Raw genomic sequence first — 20557 nt, 5'->3', positions numbered from 1 at the left:
CAAAATGATTGCTCTGCCATTTGTAAGCACTTTTGGATGTTTCTGTATGAAATCTTCTATGTGGTTGTTAGCTATTATTAAAACATCACACAGTCATGTACTATTGCTTAATTAAATGAGAGCTATGGTATATTCTCCCACATGTCCCTCTTATTTTCATATGTATAATGATGTACCCACTATCTTCAAAAGTGCAGTATATTGTCTGCATATTGTAAAGTAATTGTGAGGGTGTGATTATACACCTGTTAAAAACATTGTTAAATAGATCAAGAATTTTACCATTATTATTTATACCTAGAAATGAAGAATAAAAAACATTGTTGGATAAAAAGATGTACCAGATATTCTTTGAAAAAGATGCAGTGAAAAGAAACTCAAGTATCCAGTTGTTCAGATTATTAGCTAACAAGGATTCATGGGGAGCCTAGAAAGTACACTAAAAAGTTACTTTATGGATCTAAAGAATTTCAAATCACATTATTAGAGTCACTACCCTGTTGTCCTTTTTTGACTAAAATGTATCACACTTTCAACATTCCAAACATACCTGAAACATGAGAAGGAATTCTTGCCACTAATTTATAGAAGCTAACTTTATCAATATGACAGTAGGGCAGACATCAAGAAGTCCTTCCTGGTGTCCATAGCACTGCTTTCATAGCTACAAAAACCTTGACTGTAGTATTTTACTTTTTAGTGCCTTTTTATAGGATTTTCTTTCATGAATCAAAATAAGTAAAATAAATATGATACAAATTTTAGATTCCTATAAAACACCATTAACAATTTGAAATTAAAATATTAAAATTATTCCAAGAGCTATTTTTTTTGTAATTTGAATATATAAGAAAAATGTTATGGGACAGTTTAAAATTTTAATTTTAGTACAGTTAGGTTGGATTATGCTACATTTCATATTTCCCAGCTCTGTACTTTATAATACTTTTTCAGCACATTAAAACTTATGCAGTGAAACTGAATAATGGCAATGTTTTTATACCCTTTTATAGCCATTTCTTTTCTATAACCTCCCCCTGTTTCCTGTTAGCTAAACTATAAGCAGCTTTCTATTAATTTATGAAAATGATTGTTGAGATGGCACATTATCACTGCTCTGGATGGCCCTTTCAGCATGTTAGAAGCAAAGGTCCAAGCAACATAAAACACATCAAAATTCATTAATGTGGTATTGATTATTTTTTGGATAATTAATTTTATTGCAGACCCTTGAAAGAGATAATGAGCTGCAAAGGGAGAAGGTAAAAGAAAATGAAGAAAAGTTCTTTAATCTTCAAAATAAGCATGAGAAAGCACGAGGAACTTGGGAAAAACATGTAGGTTTATTAAATTAAGTATTACAATGCTAAACAGATTTTGAAATAGTTATAAACATTTGAAATAACTACTAACTACTTATATTGCAAAAATAATGCAAGAACCAAATCAGATGCTCTGGTTGTTCTTGGACATATTTTCTTTCAGAATGTTCTTGAAAAGCTAAATTACAGTAAAATTCTGGCTAATGCTGTTGAGTTTGGAAAGCTAAGAATTTGATGTCCACAGATATACCCATAAATGTGCATTTACAAAGCTTATATGGCCTTCCAAAATGCAAGAAGCAGAGATCTTACTTTTCCCTTTAAACCATTGGTTAGTGCATATTGGATCATCTACTTTGAGTAACTTGGCATCTGCTAAGCTGTTCAGTTTTTCCTTTGCTATCAAGCAGTGTATGATGAATTACCATGTTTAGAATGTGTGTATGCTATCTGAATTTCGTATGTTTTACCATCTCATCATAAGGCTTTAACTGTTTTCCTAAACTGCATCTCAGATTTTTGGCTCTTAATTTTAATTTCAATGAAGTACATAATAAAATAATGGTGTAAAGCCATATAAATTAAAGTTGTAAAATATGAAGGTTCATTTTGAAGATCGGTAGACCCCAAAATTAGATTTACTTTTTAAATAACTATTTAAATTGTTCTTTTTATTAAGGATTAATATAACAAAAATCATTGCCTCTAATCATATGGAAAATATATATTTGGAAAGCAAATAGACTTTATTTCAAACTATTAATGTTACAGAAATGATTATAGAATTCTTTTTCTTTTTCTTTTTTAAACTCTTATCTGTGTACCTGCCTGCCAGTATTTTTCCTAGTTATTTTTCTTTTCTTCTTCTTTTTCTTTCTTTCTTTCTTCTTTTTTTTTTGTATTTAGTTTATTTTAGGACAGGAACCATGTCTTATTTATCTCTGCATCTACATGTTACTACTACCCATTGCATATAGTGGGGCTTGACAAATATTTTAAAAATTTTGTATACATAGTACTGTTTTTTAGCTTTTCAATTCAGTTGCAGCACTATTTATTCATCCTGAAATATCAAATTTCCAGTAATAATTGGTTGTACTTATAATTAATTTAGTAGATATTTGCCAATTAGATGTTGCATTAAAGTAAATAGCAAATGGCTGATTCATACCTTTTTTGTAACTTATGTTGTTAATCTTTTCTAAATACATTTTTTAAAAGATAGTATTACTTTGCATTCAATAAAAGATATTTTTTAATGTCAAGTAACATATATAATTATTTTTTATTCTGTTGATCATAATTAATGCATACTCAAAAACAATGTCAACTAAAAGACCATAGAACAGAATAAAGGAAGTTGTAGTAGAAAAGAGAATATGGTATTAAATATTCCACTGCATAAAAATGTCAACTGAGTTAAAAAAATTAAAATTCATATTTACTAGTGGCACCCCATATACATAAATTGTAAGAAATCAGTTTTATCCCATGGTTTCTAGCTTCTACAACAATTAAGCCCACTCCCACAGCATTTCAGTACTAAGTAGAAAAATAGTTTAGTATGGCAAAGCTCACTCATGTTTGTAAATGAATATCTGAAGTGGGGGATAAGCTCTATATTCTTTATTTCTCTTTTGGTCTACATGTAGTTTTTCACTTACTCTAAGAAGATGACTGAAAATCTAGGAGATAGAGCAGCATAAAGTTATATTTTATGTCATTGATTCAGAGTTTAAAAGTGGGGGTGAGAATAAGACTCATTCACAGATAACTAATACACAATACATGAGGAGAATTTGCAAAGCAAAGTGTTGAGTCCAGAGGAGAAGCTTATTATTGACAAGGTTAAGTGATGTTAACACTGAAATATTTCAGACTTGCTTGCTAGCAGGGACTTTCTTAAGGGTATGATTTTACTTATTGTAGAACCAGAGTTCTCAAAAGAGAAAAGTTTATTAATTTTTTTGACCATGTGAACAAATGTTGACTGCAGTTGCTAAGTTCAATTAAACTTCCACCATACACATAGTACTTCTCAGTTGGCTTACGAGGTTAAATAAATTTAAATGAAATTTGAGACAAGCATTGCAAAATTTTAGAAATGAATAAAACAATATATGCACATATAGCCTTTTATACTTTTTCATTTACTACTTTTTGAAAAAAAACTTTTTTAGTATTCTTTAGAGGTTGTTTTTACTTTTGATCATTTTCCAAAAATGTCATGTGTTATTAATATTAAAATGTTAACTAATGCACAGTAGATATCTCTTATTTTCAGATAAAATTTAAATTGTCTTGTTTATTTATTTGCTATAATTTTATTATAGGAAAAAAAGCTCATTGAAGAAATAGATGCGATTAAAAATGAGTTGATGTCAATTAAAAAAGCTCATCTTAAATTACAAGAAAGTTATAATGAATTATCGTCCCAGAAGAATGTATTTTTTGAGCATGATAATAAGCTTCAGGTAAAACTAAGATATTTTAGTGGTTATAAATGTGCAAAACCATTATTAAATATTTCTCCTTACTTTAGCTATATTTCATATTTTATAGTTTTTGAAAATGTGTGCCTATCTTTTATATAGTCTTTCTTATTTGATCATGATGTAATATAACATTTGATTATCCATAATTAAGTGATTAGAGCAGCAACTGATCTTTTGCCATTAGGTTTCCAATGAATTAATAGTTATTTATGGGTTTTAGCAAACTTTTTAATCATTAAAAAATCCATCATTTTCTACTTAATCACTCATTTTGTTTCATTTGTTTTATTCCTAATGAAAAGCAGAGTAAAATTCTAAGGCACTCCATAAATGCATAGTTGTTAAATGTTAATAAAAATTGCTGGTGCTTTCCTTTGTTTTTAAAGATGATAAATATCATTTAAAAAATTCACAGAATTTAACATCATTTCTTCATGAGTTTCATAATTATTAGAAAATCATTATATCTATTTAAGAACTGTTTTGTTCATTCATAATATATTCAGTTCAGGGAAAGAACAGGTTTGTTCCCTTAAGGGAAAATAATAATTAGCTATGAAGTTGTTGGAAGTCTTCTTTAAGAAATAGAGTCCATCATGTGGAAATTATTAATATAAAAATATTACATCATGCATTATAATGCCTATAATAGTAGGCATTACTTAATGCCTACCACTATGCATAAGTCACTGTTCTAGAGTACAGCAAGGAAGGGATTATAAAATTCACTTTAGTTAGGCAAATTCAATTGCATATTAAATTAACCTTTGGGGAAGTAAAACCTATAATAATAAAGAATGGTAAAGAGCAATAAGTATCTACCTATGTTAATAAACTAATCAACAATATTACCGTGTACCAATTAGAAGGCAGGAATTGTGAGATCTTAAGCACATATAATGTGTTGATTTTATTTCTATTGTGAAGATGGAAGAATGTTAGTATAGAGAAAAAAATCCAGCTGGATATACTGAGTGATATGGAAACAGTGGGGAGGTAATGGTCAAAGGAAAAGATGTATCTTCTTCTACTGCTACTATACATAAATGTGTCAGATAAAACTGACACTTCCTGCAGATAAAACAAGTAGTCAAGGCTTTTAAAAAGTAGAAGCACAATGGATAAAGCAAGCCAGAGAGAACAAAGACCATAAACCAATGTGGTAAATGTTCATATTCTAAGTGTCCTGTAGTTTGGGGGAACAAAGCACTGAATGATACACCCTAGAGAGACCTTGGATTCTGGAAAATAATCAAATTAAGTCTATAATGTTAAATTTAACTAAAGTAAGGATCAATAATAATTTAAGTCATTAAGAATACCGAAATTCTTTATTTGGATAATAAACATAGATTAATCAATAAGCATTTAATAAGTACCTTCTATGAGCTAGAAACTGAGGATACAGAGACATAAATGAAATAGTCCTTGTCCATAAGGAATGAGTACATTTAAGTATATGCAAAATATAAACAAAACAAATATAAATTAATTTGGGGAGGGGATCTGGGAAGGGCTCATGATGTAGGAATATCTATTTTGAGGTGAGGTTGGACTCTAAAATGATGGGAGAAGCTGTTGAGGTTGGAGGGCATTCTAGGTATAGTGGATAACCTGTACAAGCAGTGGCATGTGATGTGTCTTGTACGAAGAAGACAAAGGGGATCAGTCTGGCTAGACAGTAGAATGTGTGATGAAAACGAATGTAAATTGAAGTTGGAAAGATAGATTTGTGAGTTGCTTTCCATACCTAAGAGTAGAATTTATATTTGGTCCTAAATATAGGGAACAACTTAAATGTGTTGACCAGGGAAATGATATGGTCAGAACTATGATTTAGGAAAATATCTTTGGCAGTTGTAGAAAAAATGGAAGGAGATGGGGGGAGACTTGGTAGACAAAGTAGAAGAGTACTGCAAGGATCTAAAGAAGAAGCAATCAGATCTTAAACTAGGTTGTTGACCATGTGAGAGGAGAAAGGGAGATAGACAAGAGATTTTTTTTTTGGGGGGGGAGTAACTGACTGTTTATTCACAATAAGAGAATGCTTATTCAGTTTTTCAGATAATACTGAGATGAGAGGGGTAGCAATCAGGATTTGCTCTTTGGTCTAAAACAATGAGCTGAATCTGGTAACATGAAATTAATTAAGATACAAAGTTCCTCACTGTGATTCAAAAATATATGTTTCACATTATAGGGGAAGCAACTGTTTAATTTTTTTAGAATTTTTTTAATTTTTTAAAATTAATTTTATAATTATAACCTTTTTTGACAGTACATATGCATAGGTAATTTTTTTTTTTTTTTTTTTTTTTTTTTTTACAACATTATCCCTTGTACTCCCTTCTGTTCCGAATTTTTCCCCTCCTTCCCTCCACCCTTTCCCCTAGATGGCAGGCATTCCCAAAAATATCTTATAGTATATCCTAGGTACAATATATATGTGCAGAACCGAATTTTGTTGTTGTTGTTGTTGCAAAGGAAGAATTGGATTCGGAAGGTAAAAATAACCTGGGGAGAAAAACAAAAAATTCTAACAGTTTACACTCATTTCCCAGTGTTCTTCTCTGGGTATAGCTGGAAGCAACTGTTTATAAGGATATTTCAGGGATGGAAAACTCAAAATATGCCAATAGTCCATAATGTCAATCCAGAAAACCAGAATCATCTTAGGCTGCATTAAGAGAGAAAGTGTCATCCCAAATCATCTATGATACTTCCATTGTACTTTCCTCTCACCAGATCATATCTAGAATATTGTGTTCTGTTTGGAGTGTCTCATCTTTGGCAAGGTGGAACCATCCAGTTAGGAGTATGATGAAGTCTCTTAATACCATGCCATATCTTTTTTTTTTTTTTTTTTTAAATCAATTAAAAGGTTGCTTAGTCTAAAGAAGATTTTGGGAATGGGGAATGATTGCCTTCAAGGATCTGAAAAACTGTAGAAGAGGAATTAAGCTTCTTTAGGCAAACCTCAGAGGAAATAGATGTAGTTGCAGAGATGATAGCTGCAGAGAGGAAGATTTGGGCTTAGAACCTAAAGAAAAATTTCCTAATAATCAGAGCCATCTACAAATGGGATATACCATCTTGGGGGCGGGGGAGCAGGTTACCTCTGCTAAAAGTTTTAAAGTGAAGAATTTTTGACCATTTGGGGCTATTATAAAGGAGAGTCCTATGGAGGTTCAGTTTTGATTAAATGATCTTTGAGGTTGCTTCCAATTCTTAGCGCTTGTGATTTTTGTGAATTATTTTGTAATGTAAACGATTATTCATACTTTGTTTTATGCTTTACATAATTTTCATAAAATTGGACTTCTTAAAGTATTTATTTCTTAAGCTATCATTGCCAAATCATTATTATTCATAAAGATTACATAATTTGGTAAGTGATTAATTGCAAGTAATTCTAATTATTATAGAAGAAAATGTAGAATAGCACATGTGGTCAAGTAATTGGGCAATTATTTTAATCCTTTAAGAATTGGCAATTATAAAAATATTACTAAGATTCTAATATTCAAAAATATAACGCCTAGCTAGAAATTGATAATCTATAGACTTAATTTGTCTGTTTGAATAATATTATTGACTATTCTTTTTAGGATAATTAATAGATCTATTTAAAAACAAATGATTTTGATGACCATAGTAATATATGAACTTTTTTCAAAATCATTTGTCCTTTGAAAGATTAAAGAAAAAAGAGACAGACAAATGTGAATTGGTAATTTGAAATCCTACCTTTTTAGTTAAATCTAATCTCATAATCAAATAAATATGCTGTATGTTATAATTCTTTCTAAATTTTAAACAATTTTCCCCCATTTTATATCAGAATGGCAAAGAAGCAAAAGAAAATGGGAATGAAATTTCAACAGAGCAAAAACAATCTAAATTGATGGAAATCACCACCGTACAACAGCAGAATCCTCAGCAAGAAATAACTGCAATAAATGCCATGAATTTTTGTTCAAACACTGAATATAGACCAATAGGAAAAAATAACCAAGGCCACGAGAGAAATTCAGAAGGTAATATTAGTGCACTAATAATTTCATATTTATATATGAAGATCATTCTTTTACTTTGTGAGAGGTAAAAATATATCAAATATGGTTCCTTCCCTCAACATTTTTACAATCCAGTTGGAAGATAAAATATCAGAATTAAAAGTTACAAGGTAGGCAGCCAACAATGCAAAGCTAAATGAGGTGTTTAGAGCATAAATATTATAGAAGTTTAGAGAAGGAATCACTCTAATTTAGACAGGGATAAACAAGGAAGGCTTCATAGAGAAGGCAGAATATGAGCTGGACTCTGATGGATGGATAAAGTGTAAATAGTCGGAAAGGAAGACAAAAAGGCCCTATTAAAGAGGGAAACCTTATGACCAAAGGCATGGAGGTTGGAAAGTAAGTAGTACGTTTTGGGAGTTTAATGAATAAGCCAATTGGGCTAGATCAGAGGATTTATGTAGGGGAGTAGCCAAAGGTCAAACTATACAAATAAATTTGGTCAGATTGTAGAAGGTCAAGCTGGGCAATTCAGACTTTATTCTGTAGCTAATGGGAATCACTGAAGATTTTTGAACAGTAATGACTTGATGAAAGCAGAATTTTATAAAGACCAATATAGCAATGATTTGCAGTATGGTTTATGGAAGAAAGAAATCAGAGGCAAGGAAACTAGTTATTGGAGTTTTACAATACAGGTATGACATGATGAGGTCCTGAAAGAAAGCAATAATAGTAGTAGTCATTGTCATTGTAGTGATGTAGTAGTAGAAAAATAACAAGAGCAAGGAAGCAAATCTTTATGAAAAAGATTTTGAAGTAAGAACTCATAGGTTTTGTGGTTGATGGGATCATTTCATTTAGCCCAAGTTCTTAGAATAGATACTAGTAGAGGCTGAAAGGCATTCAATTAGAGGAATAATAAAAAAACAAAACAAAACAAAACACATGACAACTTGAGATACTGCGGTTTTTTCTAAATGGCAAAACAAAGACTCATTATTTATAATCTGTGCTTAATTGGGCAAAAACAAGCAGGTTTAACATCCATTCCTCAGATTTCACATATTTTTTACGCAATTTGTTTAAGTCAACTTGTTTTATATAATGAAACCTATGTTTGAAAAACTCATATAATGCTGGAGATTCGAGTAAAAATCTAATCAAATAAATTAGCCTTTTAATAAACAGTTAATGCTTAGAATTTTACTGTGTAAATGAAAAAAAGAATCGTCTAGAAAAGTCAAAATCTTATGTATTTATTAAATAATTAAATTACCTCTTTTTAATATGATTATATAAATATTATATCTGTAATTATTCTTATCAGTAAGTATGAGTAGCATTAAGTATTTTCCTGATTCTATTTTCTTTTTCTTTAGAATGTTAATTGTGTCTTTTACATAGATAATAGAATTAGAGAGAAGGAATCTTAAAAGATTATCTAATCCAATCCCTACCTTTTATGGACGGGGAAACGAAGGCCCTGGGAAATCCATAACAATAACTGAAATTTTATATATTAACTTAAAATTTGCAAAACTTTTTTTGCATTTATTATCTCATTAAGATCTCATAACCAGTTAATCTAGATGTTACAAGTCCCTTTTTTGCAGATGAGGAAATGCCATCCTCTAATTAGATAACAATGATAAATTTAAAACCATTTTGAAATTTAGATGATATTGATACAATTAATTTTTTTGAGTTCTATTGATTAGTAAAATAGTACCTAAAACTAAACTTGACAGACACAAAAACAAAACAAAACAAAAAAACCCCCAGGTATCCTGGTATTGACTTCTTTTTTTTCTGTGTATTTTTTGTGTGTGTGTTCTAGAATTACAATTTTTTGAAAATAATGAGAAAAAAGAAATTGATCCTACTAAAGAAAGAAAAAGTGAAGAACTTTCTGAAGAAAAACTAGTTAAAACTTCTCAAAGCAAAGCTTTCAGTCCGGATAAAGATTTATTGCGGCAAGGCCAGACCTGTCGAGTATACACTGCTGACTTGAGAAACACAGAAGCTACACAAACAAAAGACAAAATGTGCTTAGAAAGAGGTTTTGGTTGTGTGGAATTTCAGACACTGAATAATCCTTACTCAGTGACAGAAATATCAGTGGGAAAAGGAAGGATTCTTCAAGACAGACCTCAAGAGTTCATTCTCCCCCATGCAGATGAGGCTTCAGAAACTGGTCACAAGAAGTCTGTCCAGGAAAAGTTTCCTGATAGCAATCATGATGTAAATAATGAACAATGTGAGGAACATGTTGTTGGGAGTGAAATACCCAAACAGGCATCCAGAATGAGTCTTGGGACTGAAGAAAACGCTATAAATGAAGAAATTTCAAATAATGACCTAAAAGAAGCTAAATTGAGTCCTTCCCTAATTGCAAAAGATGTTTCTATCGACTGTCCAAAGGACAGCTCAAGGGATCCCAGTTCTTGTGTCTCAGATTATAAAGAGTGTAAATCAAATCAAACACATCCATTACGCAAAAGAGAATGTGATGATGCACAATGTAAGCAGGGTTGTTCTTCTGCTCTAGAGAACCATGATACTTTAGGGGAAATGGACCTAACTAATACCTGTGGTATAACAATTAATAACCCAATTTTACCTGCTGCATTAAATGATAATAGGAAGGTATATGATGAGAGTCCAAAAAAATTCTTTAGTATGAAGGCCATCCCAGGAAAAGCTATTCCAAGTCTGAGGGAAGTAGTTTCTTGGGAAAACGTGAATGAAATGCAGAGCCATCAATCCAAACAGGAAGGTCCTAAGCAGGTAGAAAGTGAGGAAAATGTGACAGCTTGTCTTTTTCAAGTTAACCCTGAGAATACAGATATTTCACAGATCCAAGATGTGGAAGCTGCTGTTCAAAAGCCTATTCTTGGGAAAACTACCACAGGTACACCAAGTCCTTCCAGTAAAGAGAATCAAGTTAATGATGCTCAGATAAATGAAGCCAAAGACAATTCCATCACAAAAAATGACCTCTTTCTTGTTAGTAACATTATGGCACAGCAGCAAACATTGTTAAATAATTCAAGAGAGAAGACAGATTCATTAAGTAACACAGTTTCAGAAAAAAAATATATTGAAGGACAGCTGGAAGAATCATGCTTGTTTCACATAAAGCCATCTGGAGATTTAGTAAACAGAAGTGGAAGGTCAGCCTTTGATCTTTCAACTTCAGATAAAGAAACTGAGAAAACTCCAGTATACTTAAATTTTTTAGACCCTCGTCCTTGGGCAAAAGTAAATCAAGTTGAAAGTCAAACAATGAACACTTTAGCTTCCAAGATGCCTTTGTTGCTAAAAGAGAGACTGGTGGGTTCATCAGAAAACAAAAAGAAATCTTCAAAGACACTTTGTCAAAATCTTGGCCTGAATGCTGTCATGAGGAAAATAAAAATGGGTAAGAGGAAAAGTTATTTGACTTAGAATTATGGTTATCTTTCCGATCTTCTGGTCTGCTTTTTCAAAGAAAGATCAAGTTTCAATTAACTTATGAATTTTGAGTATTTTTCTTTAAGTTTCATTAGAAGATGTGTTATAGGGTAAAAGTAGAGAAAGATGTATTTATATAAAAACTTGTCTTTTTCCTTTAGCAACATACCAAGCCCAACACTATCAGCTTATATGTAACAGGAAGTAAAATTGCATTTTGAAAATTTTAATAATTTATCTCTAAAAAGAAAAATGAACATGATAAAATTATAATTTTTTTTTAAAAAAAGGTTTGGGATAAATGGAAATAAGACAAACACAGCCAAAGCTCTTTATTGAAAATATATGGATAGTCTCCCCCTATTTTTTTTTCCCCAAAAATAAGGGAGGAAGAAACTGAGTATGGAAGATTGCACATGAGAGTTCTTTGACATCTTGTTTAGTTTTGCTAAATTGTTTTTTCCTTTTTAAAAAAAAAAAATTTGTTAGTCATGGCTATCTGGAAGGCAGAAAAGGAAAGAGACATTGAGAAATGTAGATGATGTAAAGACAAAAGATATCAACAAATCCATTTAAAATAAAATAAACGTGTGGTGCAAATTTGTGAGGAAGGAGAGGAATCTATTGAATGTGATCTTACTTTCTATTTATAGTATATATTATAGTATAGTATTTATACATATAATATATATACATATATATATAATCATATATATGTATATATGCACATATATATGTATATATAATTATATACGTATGTATATATATATATATATGTATATGTATGTATGTACGTATGTATGTATATGTATGTGTTTAATTAGGTGTCAATTGAGACCAGAAAAGCAGAAGTTAGCAAGGGCTGAAAAAAACCTGAGACATTGAAATGTAAAGGAGTATATAAAACAAGCATTTTATACCTTAGGGCCTGTGTATATGTGTGTGTGTGTGTGTGTGTGTGTGTGTGTATGTGTGTGTATATATATATATATATATATATATATATATATATATATATATATATATATATATAAAACATATGTTGTATATGAAAAAGCTAGTGAGAAAATGAATTTGCATTTAAGTTCAAATAACTGCATTCATACCTTAGCCTCTAATCTACAAAATGTTAGAAAGTCTGGGAAGTGTTAGCTCGCCATAAGCCAAGGAAATCCGTGGCTGAGGACTAACAATGAACCCCAAAAAGCTGTCAGAAAGAGGGCATCCACCTCCAGCTGGGGTGGTTAAGCTTAGAGATGAGCCCCTGAGTGACTCAAAGAGCATCTTCTGTCCCACTCAGGCTAAGGATTGTTGATTTATATGAAAAAAAAAACTTAGTGCTTTTGAGATGGAAAAAAATACTGCAACATTCCAGGGAGCTCAGGCTCACTCAACTGAGGCAAACCCAGGGAGTATGGCACACTAGCTCTGCTAGCAAACCCCAGTGACAAACCCAGTGTGGCAGCAACTTAGTGGCCAAGTGGTCTGGCCTTGCAGTGGATTAATCTGTCCAGATGGGACACCAGAAACTACAGGGAAGCAGTGGCAACACTGAACTTCAAAGGGTCCTCTGGAGAAAGAAAGGACATCGAGGCTATGCAGGCATTGCACGGCTACTTCTTACACTTTAGAAAGACAACATTCCGTGGCAGCCAAGCAGAGGATGGAGGGAAATGGAGGGGAAGAGGAAGGGACAGATGTGAGGAAAACCAACCATCCATAGTTTTCTAGGTGACAAGTGCTGAGGGCCTTACTATGAGCTCCCTCCAAGTCTGCCCCTTTGTCATTTTGCTTTATGCATAAAATCCATCATTTACTGCTTAAAACCTTTACTCACCTCCATTTTTTCTACTTTTGGAGTCCAATTCTAGTTTACTCCCCTTTCATTCAAGGATACAGTTCTACTTGCTTTTTTTCATTCACAGACTTCCATCTCCAAGCCTAAATGCCCTTCCTTTTTATCTGCACCCCTTGACTTTCTTCTTCAGGAGCCTTTTCCTTCTTCTTACCTATCCTTCTCCATCTTCCCCCCAACCATCTTCTATTACTTTGTATAGGTCTCATATTTTCCAAATTGTTTGCATGATGTCTCCCGTAAAATATGAGCTCCATGTGGGCAGGGACCATGCTTGTGCTTGCCTTGAACCAATTGCTTAGTAAAGTATCTGGCACTCAATTTCTTCAGAACCAGGAGCAGTGGGTGGAAACTGAGAGCAAGCAAATGCTATCACAATGCTAGAATTATAATTTGAAAAGTTATTCATTTAAAAATATAATTTTGAAATATCACTTATGAAAATGTTCATTGTATTATGAACATTGATGTTTTATAAATATTTATGATAATCATGCCATAGCTTTTAATAAAATGTGGCCATGAGGAAAATCCATTTATTTATTTTTTTTAGTAATCTCATGCTAGAATTGAGTAGGATTAGATCTTAAATGAGTTGTCCCATTTTAGCAAGATGCTTTTATCTAATTAAAGGAGTATAGAGTCTAAAAATAGGTCTTTGGTGCTTTCAGGCTGAAAGGACAGGGCCTTCTAAAGGAAAGTATGTAAAATAGAAAAGAAAAACAGTTTTCCTATTTAAATCATGTAGTTTCTTCAGTAGATCTTCTATTTAAGCATATCCTAGCTAAACATCTGCTATGCACCAGGCATTGTGCTATGCGTGTATTAATGCCAGTAATTAGTTTTGGCAAACCAGTGTTAGGTGAGACAATGAGACAAATATGAACAGATATTAAGTTAACTTTAATTTTAATTTGCTAAGTTACTATGGGATAACATGATGTTATTCTAAAAGCTACTTATCATATATTTTAATGTACCAGTTAACATTTATCCAAAAATACAGATTGGAGCAATTTTATATGTTTTATATCCCATGTTACATGGTGGGGGGGGGGAAGAGTAATTGTTAATTTCTATAAGACTTTCCAATTTGTAAATCACTTTCCTTATAATGTGTATAAAGTAGAGATTAACAGGATTATTCCTATTTTACAGATTATAAAACAGGCTAACAAAATAAAATGACTTGCCCAAAATCATACAGCTAGAAAATGTAGTGGCCTGAATTTGGATGCATAGAGTAGAGCTCTGGCTCCCATTTCCCACTGTATGATGTTTCTATTAAAAATAAATTTTGCCAAAACAAAGTCAATATTTGTTTTTCCAGAGCAATTTTATTTCTAAGTAGTAATAATTTAATTTGGATTATTAATTTGGATGGTATGAATTTAGAATTTGTGAAAAATGGGACCGGATTGAGGCTGAGCTTTACTTTTGTCTGACAAGTTCTTCATGATTCATAATAGATTTTAAATAGAAAAAGGAGAGAATGTTTAAAATATTTATAAGAATCACCATTTCAAAACACCCCTATCTACTATAAAAGCATTTATTTAATGGTATCACATTGATTAGGTGATTATAAAATATTTATTTCTGTTCATTAAAGCTTAAGAACCTTTACTGGATAGTGGATTGTTTACTATTTCAGTACTTCTGAAACTGTGGTTCCAGTGGATTGTTTAAATGTTTTCATTTCCAATCAGCCTTGTAGACTGTATTTATTAATTGCTGTATGTGCTCCAAATTAATAGGACTGCATATTTTTAAACATGCTCTACAATTTCAACTGTTTACTAATTCTACCTGCCCTTTCCTCAGTTTGAATTAATGAGCATTCAAAAACAAAAACCAAAACCCTGATTTTAGAGTTTGCTTGTGTAGGCAATGAAGTGATTGATAGAAGTAAAATTAACATTTTATATGTGTTACACTGTTTCAGAAGATATCTCCATTTTATTTCAGTTGTGTCTATTGGAATTAATTGGGATAATCTATACATCTTTACATTGTTAATGGATAATAATTAGCAGGTTTTAGAAAGGCTTTGCCATGAACATCTTTCTTTCTACTTGTCTTCCTAAATGAAATGCCATAGTAGAAGATCAAAGTATAGGAAAACAGTTAAGTATTCATAGGAAAAATAAAATAGAAATCTGATTACTTTTTTAAAGCACATGATCAGAGATAAACCAGAAGTTCAGTCACTAAAATGAGTGTCTAGAGAATAAAATGCAGTTGTTGCCATTTCCTTTTTGTCAATCAGATACTCCCAGCATTAACAGAATGGCTGACACTTTGACTAACTCAAGTATCCAGCCAAGTCCCAAGAGAGAGCCCAGAGAAGAGTGGAATGCGATTGCAGAGACATTTTATGATTCTTCTTTTCCCACAGAACATGTGAGTCAATTAAAAATATGGCCAAGCAGACCTTAGTGAGCTAATTCTAGAGATATGTGTAGAACTGTACGCATCTGGATGCTTTAAGACCTAACCGAGCTCCAAAATAATATCAAGAGGGCAACGTGGCACCATTTTTCACAATTAAGGTTGATAGAAAACACCAGGAAAAAGTCACAGTATATAAATCAAATAGATGTTATCCAGCCTGTTTTTGGAAGGAGAGTGTGAGATGGTGGTGCATTGTGTACTTCTAGAAAAATAGTTGCCAAAATTTAGGAATAATGCCATATTTTCTCATTCTCATTATTTGTTGAAAAACAATTACATCAGCTCATTTTTAGTTTTAATAATGGTTTGAAAATAGCTATTTTTCTTGTGAACTTGTCTTTTAAAATATATTTAATATAGTAAATGTAGAAATTTATTTAAAATAGATATTCCAATAAGAACAGGGGATACTTTGTATGAAAATGCCCAATACGTTACATACCCTTACTGTGCTATATATGTATTGGAAGCAAAGTATCCGAAAAGAGATTATATAGCTCCCTGGAGCCCATTTGTCAACAGAGAGGTAACTAACCACTGCTGACAGATGGGTTAGATCTATAAAGTTCACAGTATCTTAGCGGGCAAAACTTTCAAAGGGAAAAATATTTGGTTTGTTTGTATTTTAAAAGAGACACTTATGGACACTACAAATGACTTGTCTTTAAAATAATAGAATTAGCAAAAATTGTTTAAAAACAGAAATGACAGATTTGGAAGCCTTTGTATGTTTTAAATCTCAGAGAAAAATACATTATAACTTTTTTAAACATACAAAATGAATCATTAGTTTTAGAACAAATATTTTGTCATCTTTCCTTTAAAAAAATATTCAATGTGATGTGATACTTCTATTTTTGTCACCCACTCACCAAATTTTACCGTATTTGCCAAGAAATCTGGTTGTATTTTTCTGCTTTTAAGTTCCATTTTTAACTAAAAGGTTAGTTTTAGCACTCTTTGCACTCTGGTTTAACTCTATTTCTGCCTCACTCTGTTGTTTTCTGAATAAGAGTAAATTTTTTTTTTTTTCTAAATCACATATTGATGATAGGATGGTATGAAACATGAGTTTTAATGTCATCTGATATTTCTCTCCCCCTCATTATTTGTCAAGCTAATCGAAATTAACTGACTTGCCCAAGGTCACACAGCTTCTAAGTGTCAAGTGTCTGAGTCTGGATTTGAACTCGGGTCCTCCTGACTAAGACTAGTGCTCTATCCATGATATTATTTTAAACAAATCAAAAAACTTATAACAGAAGGAAATGTGATGTTAAATCTAACCATTTTTTCCTCCAAGTAGATAAAGGCAAACAATCCAAGATCATATTGTTTTAAATATCTAGAGATGGGGATTATACACGTTTTTATCTTTTTACATTTTAACTCAATTTTCTGCATTTTAACTCTTATTTCTTCCTTTCTTTACAGAATATTTATATTTCACAACAACAGTATGAACTAAATATAACATTCCCATTTTACTGATTTGATTGTTCCCTAGAAGGAAAATAATCGAGATCTCTAGAAAGTCATTTCTCTTATAGCCCTTGTACTACCTGCAGACTCAAAGTAACAATGGAAGGAAAGATCTAAGTTTGTCTCACTATCTTGTAACTGTCTATTGTCGTTTCTCCTTGGCCTTTGGACTACCAGGCTTTGAGCAGGAATTTGGTACTGTCCAGGAGCTCTTATCGTCCCATTGCTATCTCCCTGTTTCCAACCCTAGAGCCATGATTTTTCCTTTGGGATTTCCTTCACAGCTCTGAGGCTGAGAGGTTCCCTGGCAAGTTGTAGGGATCCAAGCCCATCCTCTGTGAATAGTTTCTCTTATACTTCTTGTCACTGTTCAGGCTTGGCTTTGGTCCTTGGTCTCTTTGCCACGTCTGTTGCCTTTAATACAGCAAACCTAGGTCAAAACCTAGGTCTATAATTATCCTAAATAGATTGATCATAATTTAAGAGCCCCAGAGCTGAACCAGTCTCATGTGGTAACACTGGAGATGTTCACATCCTGTCTAGACAGAAATCTTCAAAGCCACAACAAAGGTCTCCTGCATCAGTATTAAATTGACTGTCTCCTCCCTACATGCAGCAAGGAAAGATGGAAGATAAAGTGATGTCCCCAGTCCCATAGCTTAGCAGGATCAACACTGAGGGTCCAAAGAAGCCTCCTACTCCTAGGTTCAGGTCTTTGTCTACTACAGCACAGGGCTCCTGTGGCTCATATATGTAAATGACCATTTTAATTTGTGCCCAGACCTGATCCATGGGATGTTTCTGGTCATACGTGTTCAAATCTAGTTCTCTTCTCTATCTGCTTTAGTTACATGTGTGTGTGTGTGTGTGTGTATATATATATATATATATATTTTTTTTTTTTTTTTTTGAGGGGGGGGGTTGTGAGGCAATTGGGGATAAGTGACTTGCCCAGGATCACACAGCTAGGAAATGTTAAGTGTCTGAGGTCAAATTTGAACTTAGGTCCCCCTGACTTCAGAGCTGGTGTTCTATATGGTGTGCTGCTCCTACATGTGTATTCTCCATGATATATAAACTTTCTTTCTCTTGGAGGAGGGCAGGTAGCAGAGTGGATGAAGTCTTGGGCCAGAGGTCTGGAGGGCCTGAATCAATATCAGACATTTACTAGCTTTGTGACCCTGGGCATACCATTTAATGTCTTTCAGCCTCAGTTTCCTCTTCTGTAAAATGGCATTAATAAGATCACCTATCTCCCAGGGTTGTTGTGGGGATCAAAAGAAATACTTGAAAAGTACTTAGCACAATGTCTGGCACTAACCAGAGCTTAATAAATGCGGGTTTCCCTTCCTTCCTTGATTCTACTGAATTTTTGTTACAATTTTTTTGTTATAATTTTTGCTCTGTTATCAGGGTTATCTTTATTTCACTCTTCCAAAGTAACTTTTGCTCAATTTAGTATTACTTGCCAACTTAATGAACTCATTTTAAATCTCCATTTTAGTCAATTGTTTTTTAGATTTACCTTAAATGATGCTTATATTATTAAATAATAGAAGAGCTCATAACTTTTTTTTTTTTTTTTTTTTGCTGAGGTAACTGGGGTTAAGTGACTTGCCCAGGGTCACATAGCTAAGGAGAATTAAGTGTCTGAGACCAGATTTGAACTTGGGTCCTCCTTACTTCAGGGCTGGTGTTTTAACCACTGTGCCATTTAGCTGCCCTGAGCTCATAACATTTAACCATCAATAATCACTCTGTCAAGATCCTAGACAGTTATATAGAACTTAACAATAATATGACCTAAGCCAGATTTTTCTATTTTGTTGATAAACATGTGAGACAAACTTGACAGCATTTTGAACTATTTATTCCTTTCCCTTTGTCCCTATATAACAGGACAAATTAAAGTTGCTGGATGAATGGGTTAGTAAGATTAATTCTAGTGGACATAATTTGATAGAACTTTAAAATACTTTTAATTGTCCTATAATAACTTGTGATTTTTTTGGTGACTGCAAATTGATTTTCCTAGTCTTTCTAGGAGATAATAAAGTTTTTTGTAAAGTGCCATATACTATAAAATTTATTTCTACAACCTTTTGATCCTTAAAATCTGCTCCCTCTCACCCTTACTGTGAAATTGTTATAGTGATTTTTATTTTCTTTATGTTACAGACAATACACAGAAGGGACTCTCTAGTAATTCAGTTAGTAGTCAGATTGAGGACCACAATCAATGTTTTTGCCCTTACTGTTAAGATAGACTTGACATTTGATGTTTTCTAGGCTTTGAGTACTCCTCTCTCACTTTTTACTTTATTCAGCTCTGGTCTTCTAATTAGAAATTTGAAAGTTCTCTATTTCATTAAATTTCCATTCCTCCTCATCCCCATGGAAAATACTATTTTTGGGGTGGGTGATATTTGATTGTAATCCCAACTCCTTTGTCTTCTGATGTATCATATTGTAAGCCCCCCAGTTCTTCAATGTGCAAGCTACCAAATTCTGTGAAATCTTTAGGTACTTCTCTTGACCTTCCAAATGTTCCTCATAGCTGTCTCTAAGGTAACAGTGACTAATTTCTTAAGTACATTAGGATGGATGTCACTAGGATTTGCTGATTTCTACATGTCCATCTTTTCTCAGTATTATATTCCTCAGTATATATCTTCTTGTTTTCTGTTATGTGGACAATTTCCTTGATCTCCTTTTGCTTTAAATACTCAAGAAATGTTTTTCGGCTATCTTTTGTTTCCTATATGTCGCATATCCTTTTTCACTTTAGTTTTTTTCTACATAATCATGCTATTTCTTTGAATTTGTATTTAGTCATTTAACCAGTGATGGCTTTTCTAATTGTAAAATGGGGCTAATATACATAAGCATCATTGTGCATTTTCCCTAAGATTGGCTTGACCACGTATGGAAAACATCCTGGCAGAGTAGAGATAGTACAGGGCTTAGAATCAATGCAGGTTTAGACACTACAATACTTGAGTTGTTTAAAGAAAAATCAAATGACAGAATATCTGTGAAAGCATATGGTAAACAGCAAAGCCCTATGTTAAATGAGTTCAAGTAACCTGCCCCAAATGAACTGCTTCCCTCAAGCACATTGTCAGTGAACACTTATTAAGCCCCAGGTTGTGCTAGCTTTGTGGATATAAAGAAAAGCGAGGGAGTTCAGTGTGGACATGTCAAATTCAAGATTTCTCCAGAAATTCAGTTGGTACTAGATGGCAAACTGGAGGACAGAGATTTAAAAATCATTAGCACAGGACAGCTAGGTGATATAGTGGATAGAGCACCAGCCCTGAAGTCAGGAGGACCCGAGTTCAAATCTGGTCTCAGACATTTAACACTTCCTAGCTGTGTGACCCTGGGCAAGTCACTTAACCCCTATTACCTCAGGCAAAAAAAAAATCATCAGCACACTACTGGTGATTGATGGAAAGATCATGGAGAATAGGC

At 32.7% G+C, this 20557-nt stretch overlaps 1 protein-coding gene across 2 annotated transcripts in view; it reads left to right on the top strand.

Moving 5' to 3' along the window:
* The window catches only part of CCDC73 (coiled-coil domain containing 73), a 133044-nt gene that overhangs the window by 107857 nt on the left and 4630 nt on the right, over positions 1-20557 (top strand). The window contains exons 13-17 of one of the 2 annotated variants that reach the window (XM_074272547.1): positions 1227-1337; positions 3656-3796; positions 7659-7854; positions 9677-11260; positions 15417-15550. In XM_074272547.1, coding sequence (XP_074128648.1) covers positions 1227-1337; positions 3656-3796; positions 7659-7854; positions 9677-11260; positions 15417-15550 — 2166 coding nt within the window. The remainder of the gene's footprint in view (positions 1-1226; positions 1338-3655; positions 3797-7658; positions 7855-9676; positions 11261-15416; positions 15551-20557) is intronic. The other variant, XM_074272548.1, reaches the window with a different exon arrangement.

This window comes from Sminthopsis crassicaudata, chromosome 6, assembly GCF_048593235.1.
Source record: "Sminthopsis crassicaudata isolate SCR6 chromosome 6, ASM4859323v1, whole genome shotgun sequence".
Classification (NCBI taxonomy): domain Eukaryota; kingdom Metazoa; phylum Chordata; class Mammalia; order Dasyuromorphia; family Dasyuridae; genus Sminthopsis; species Sminthopsis crassicaudata.
Note: the sequence above shows the minus strand (reverse complement) of the source record. Positions and strands in the feature narration are given on the sequence as shown.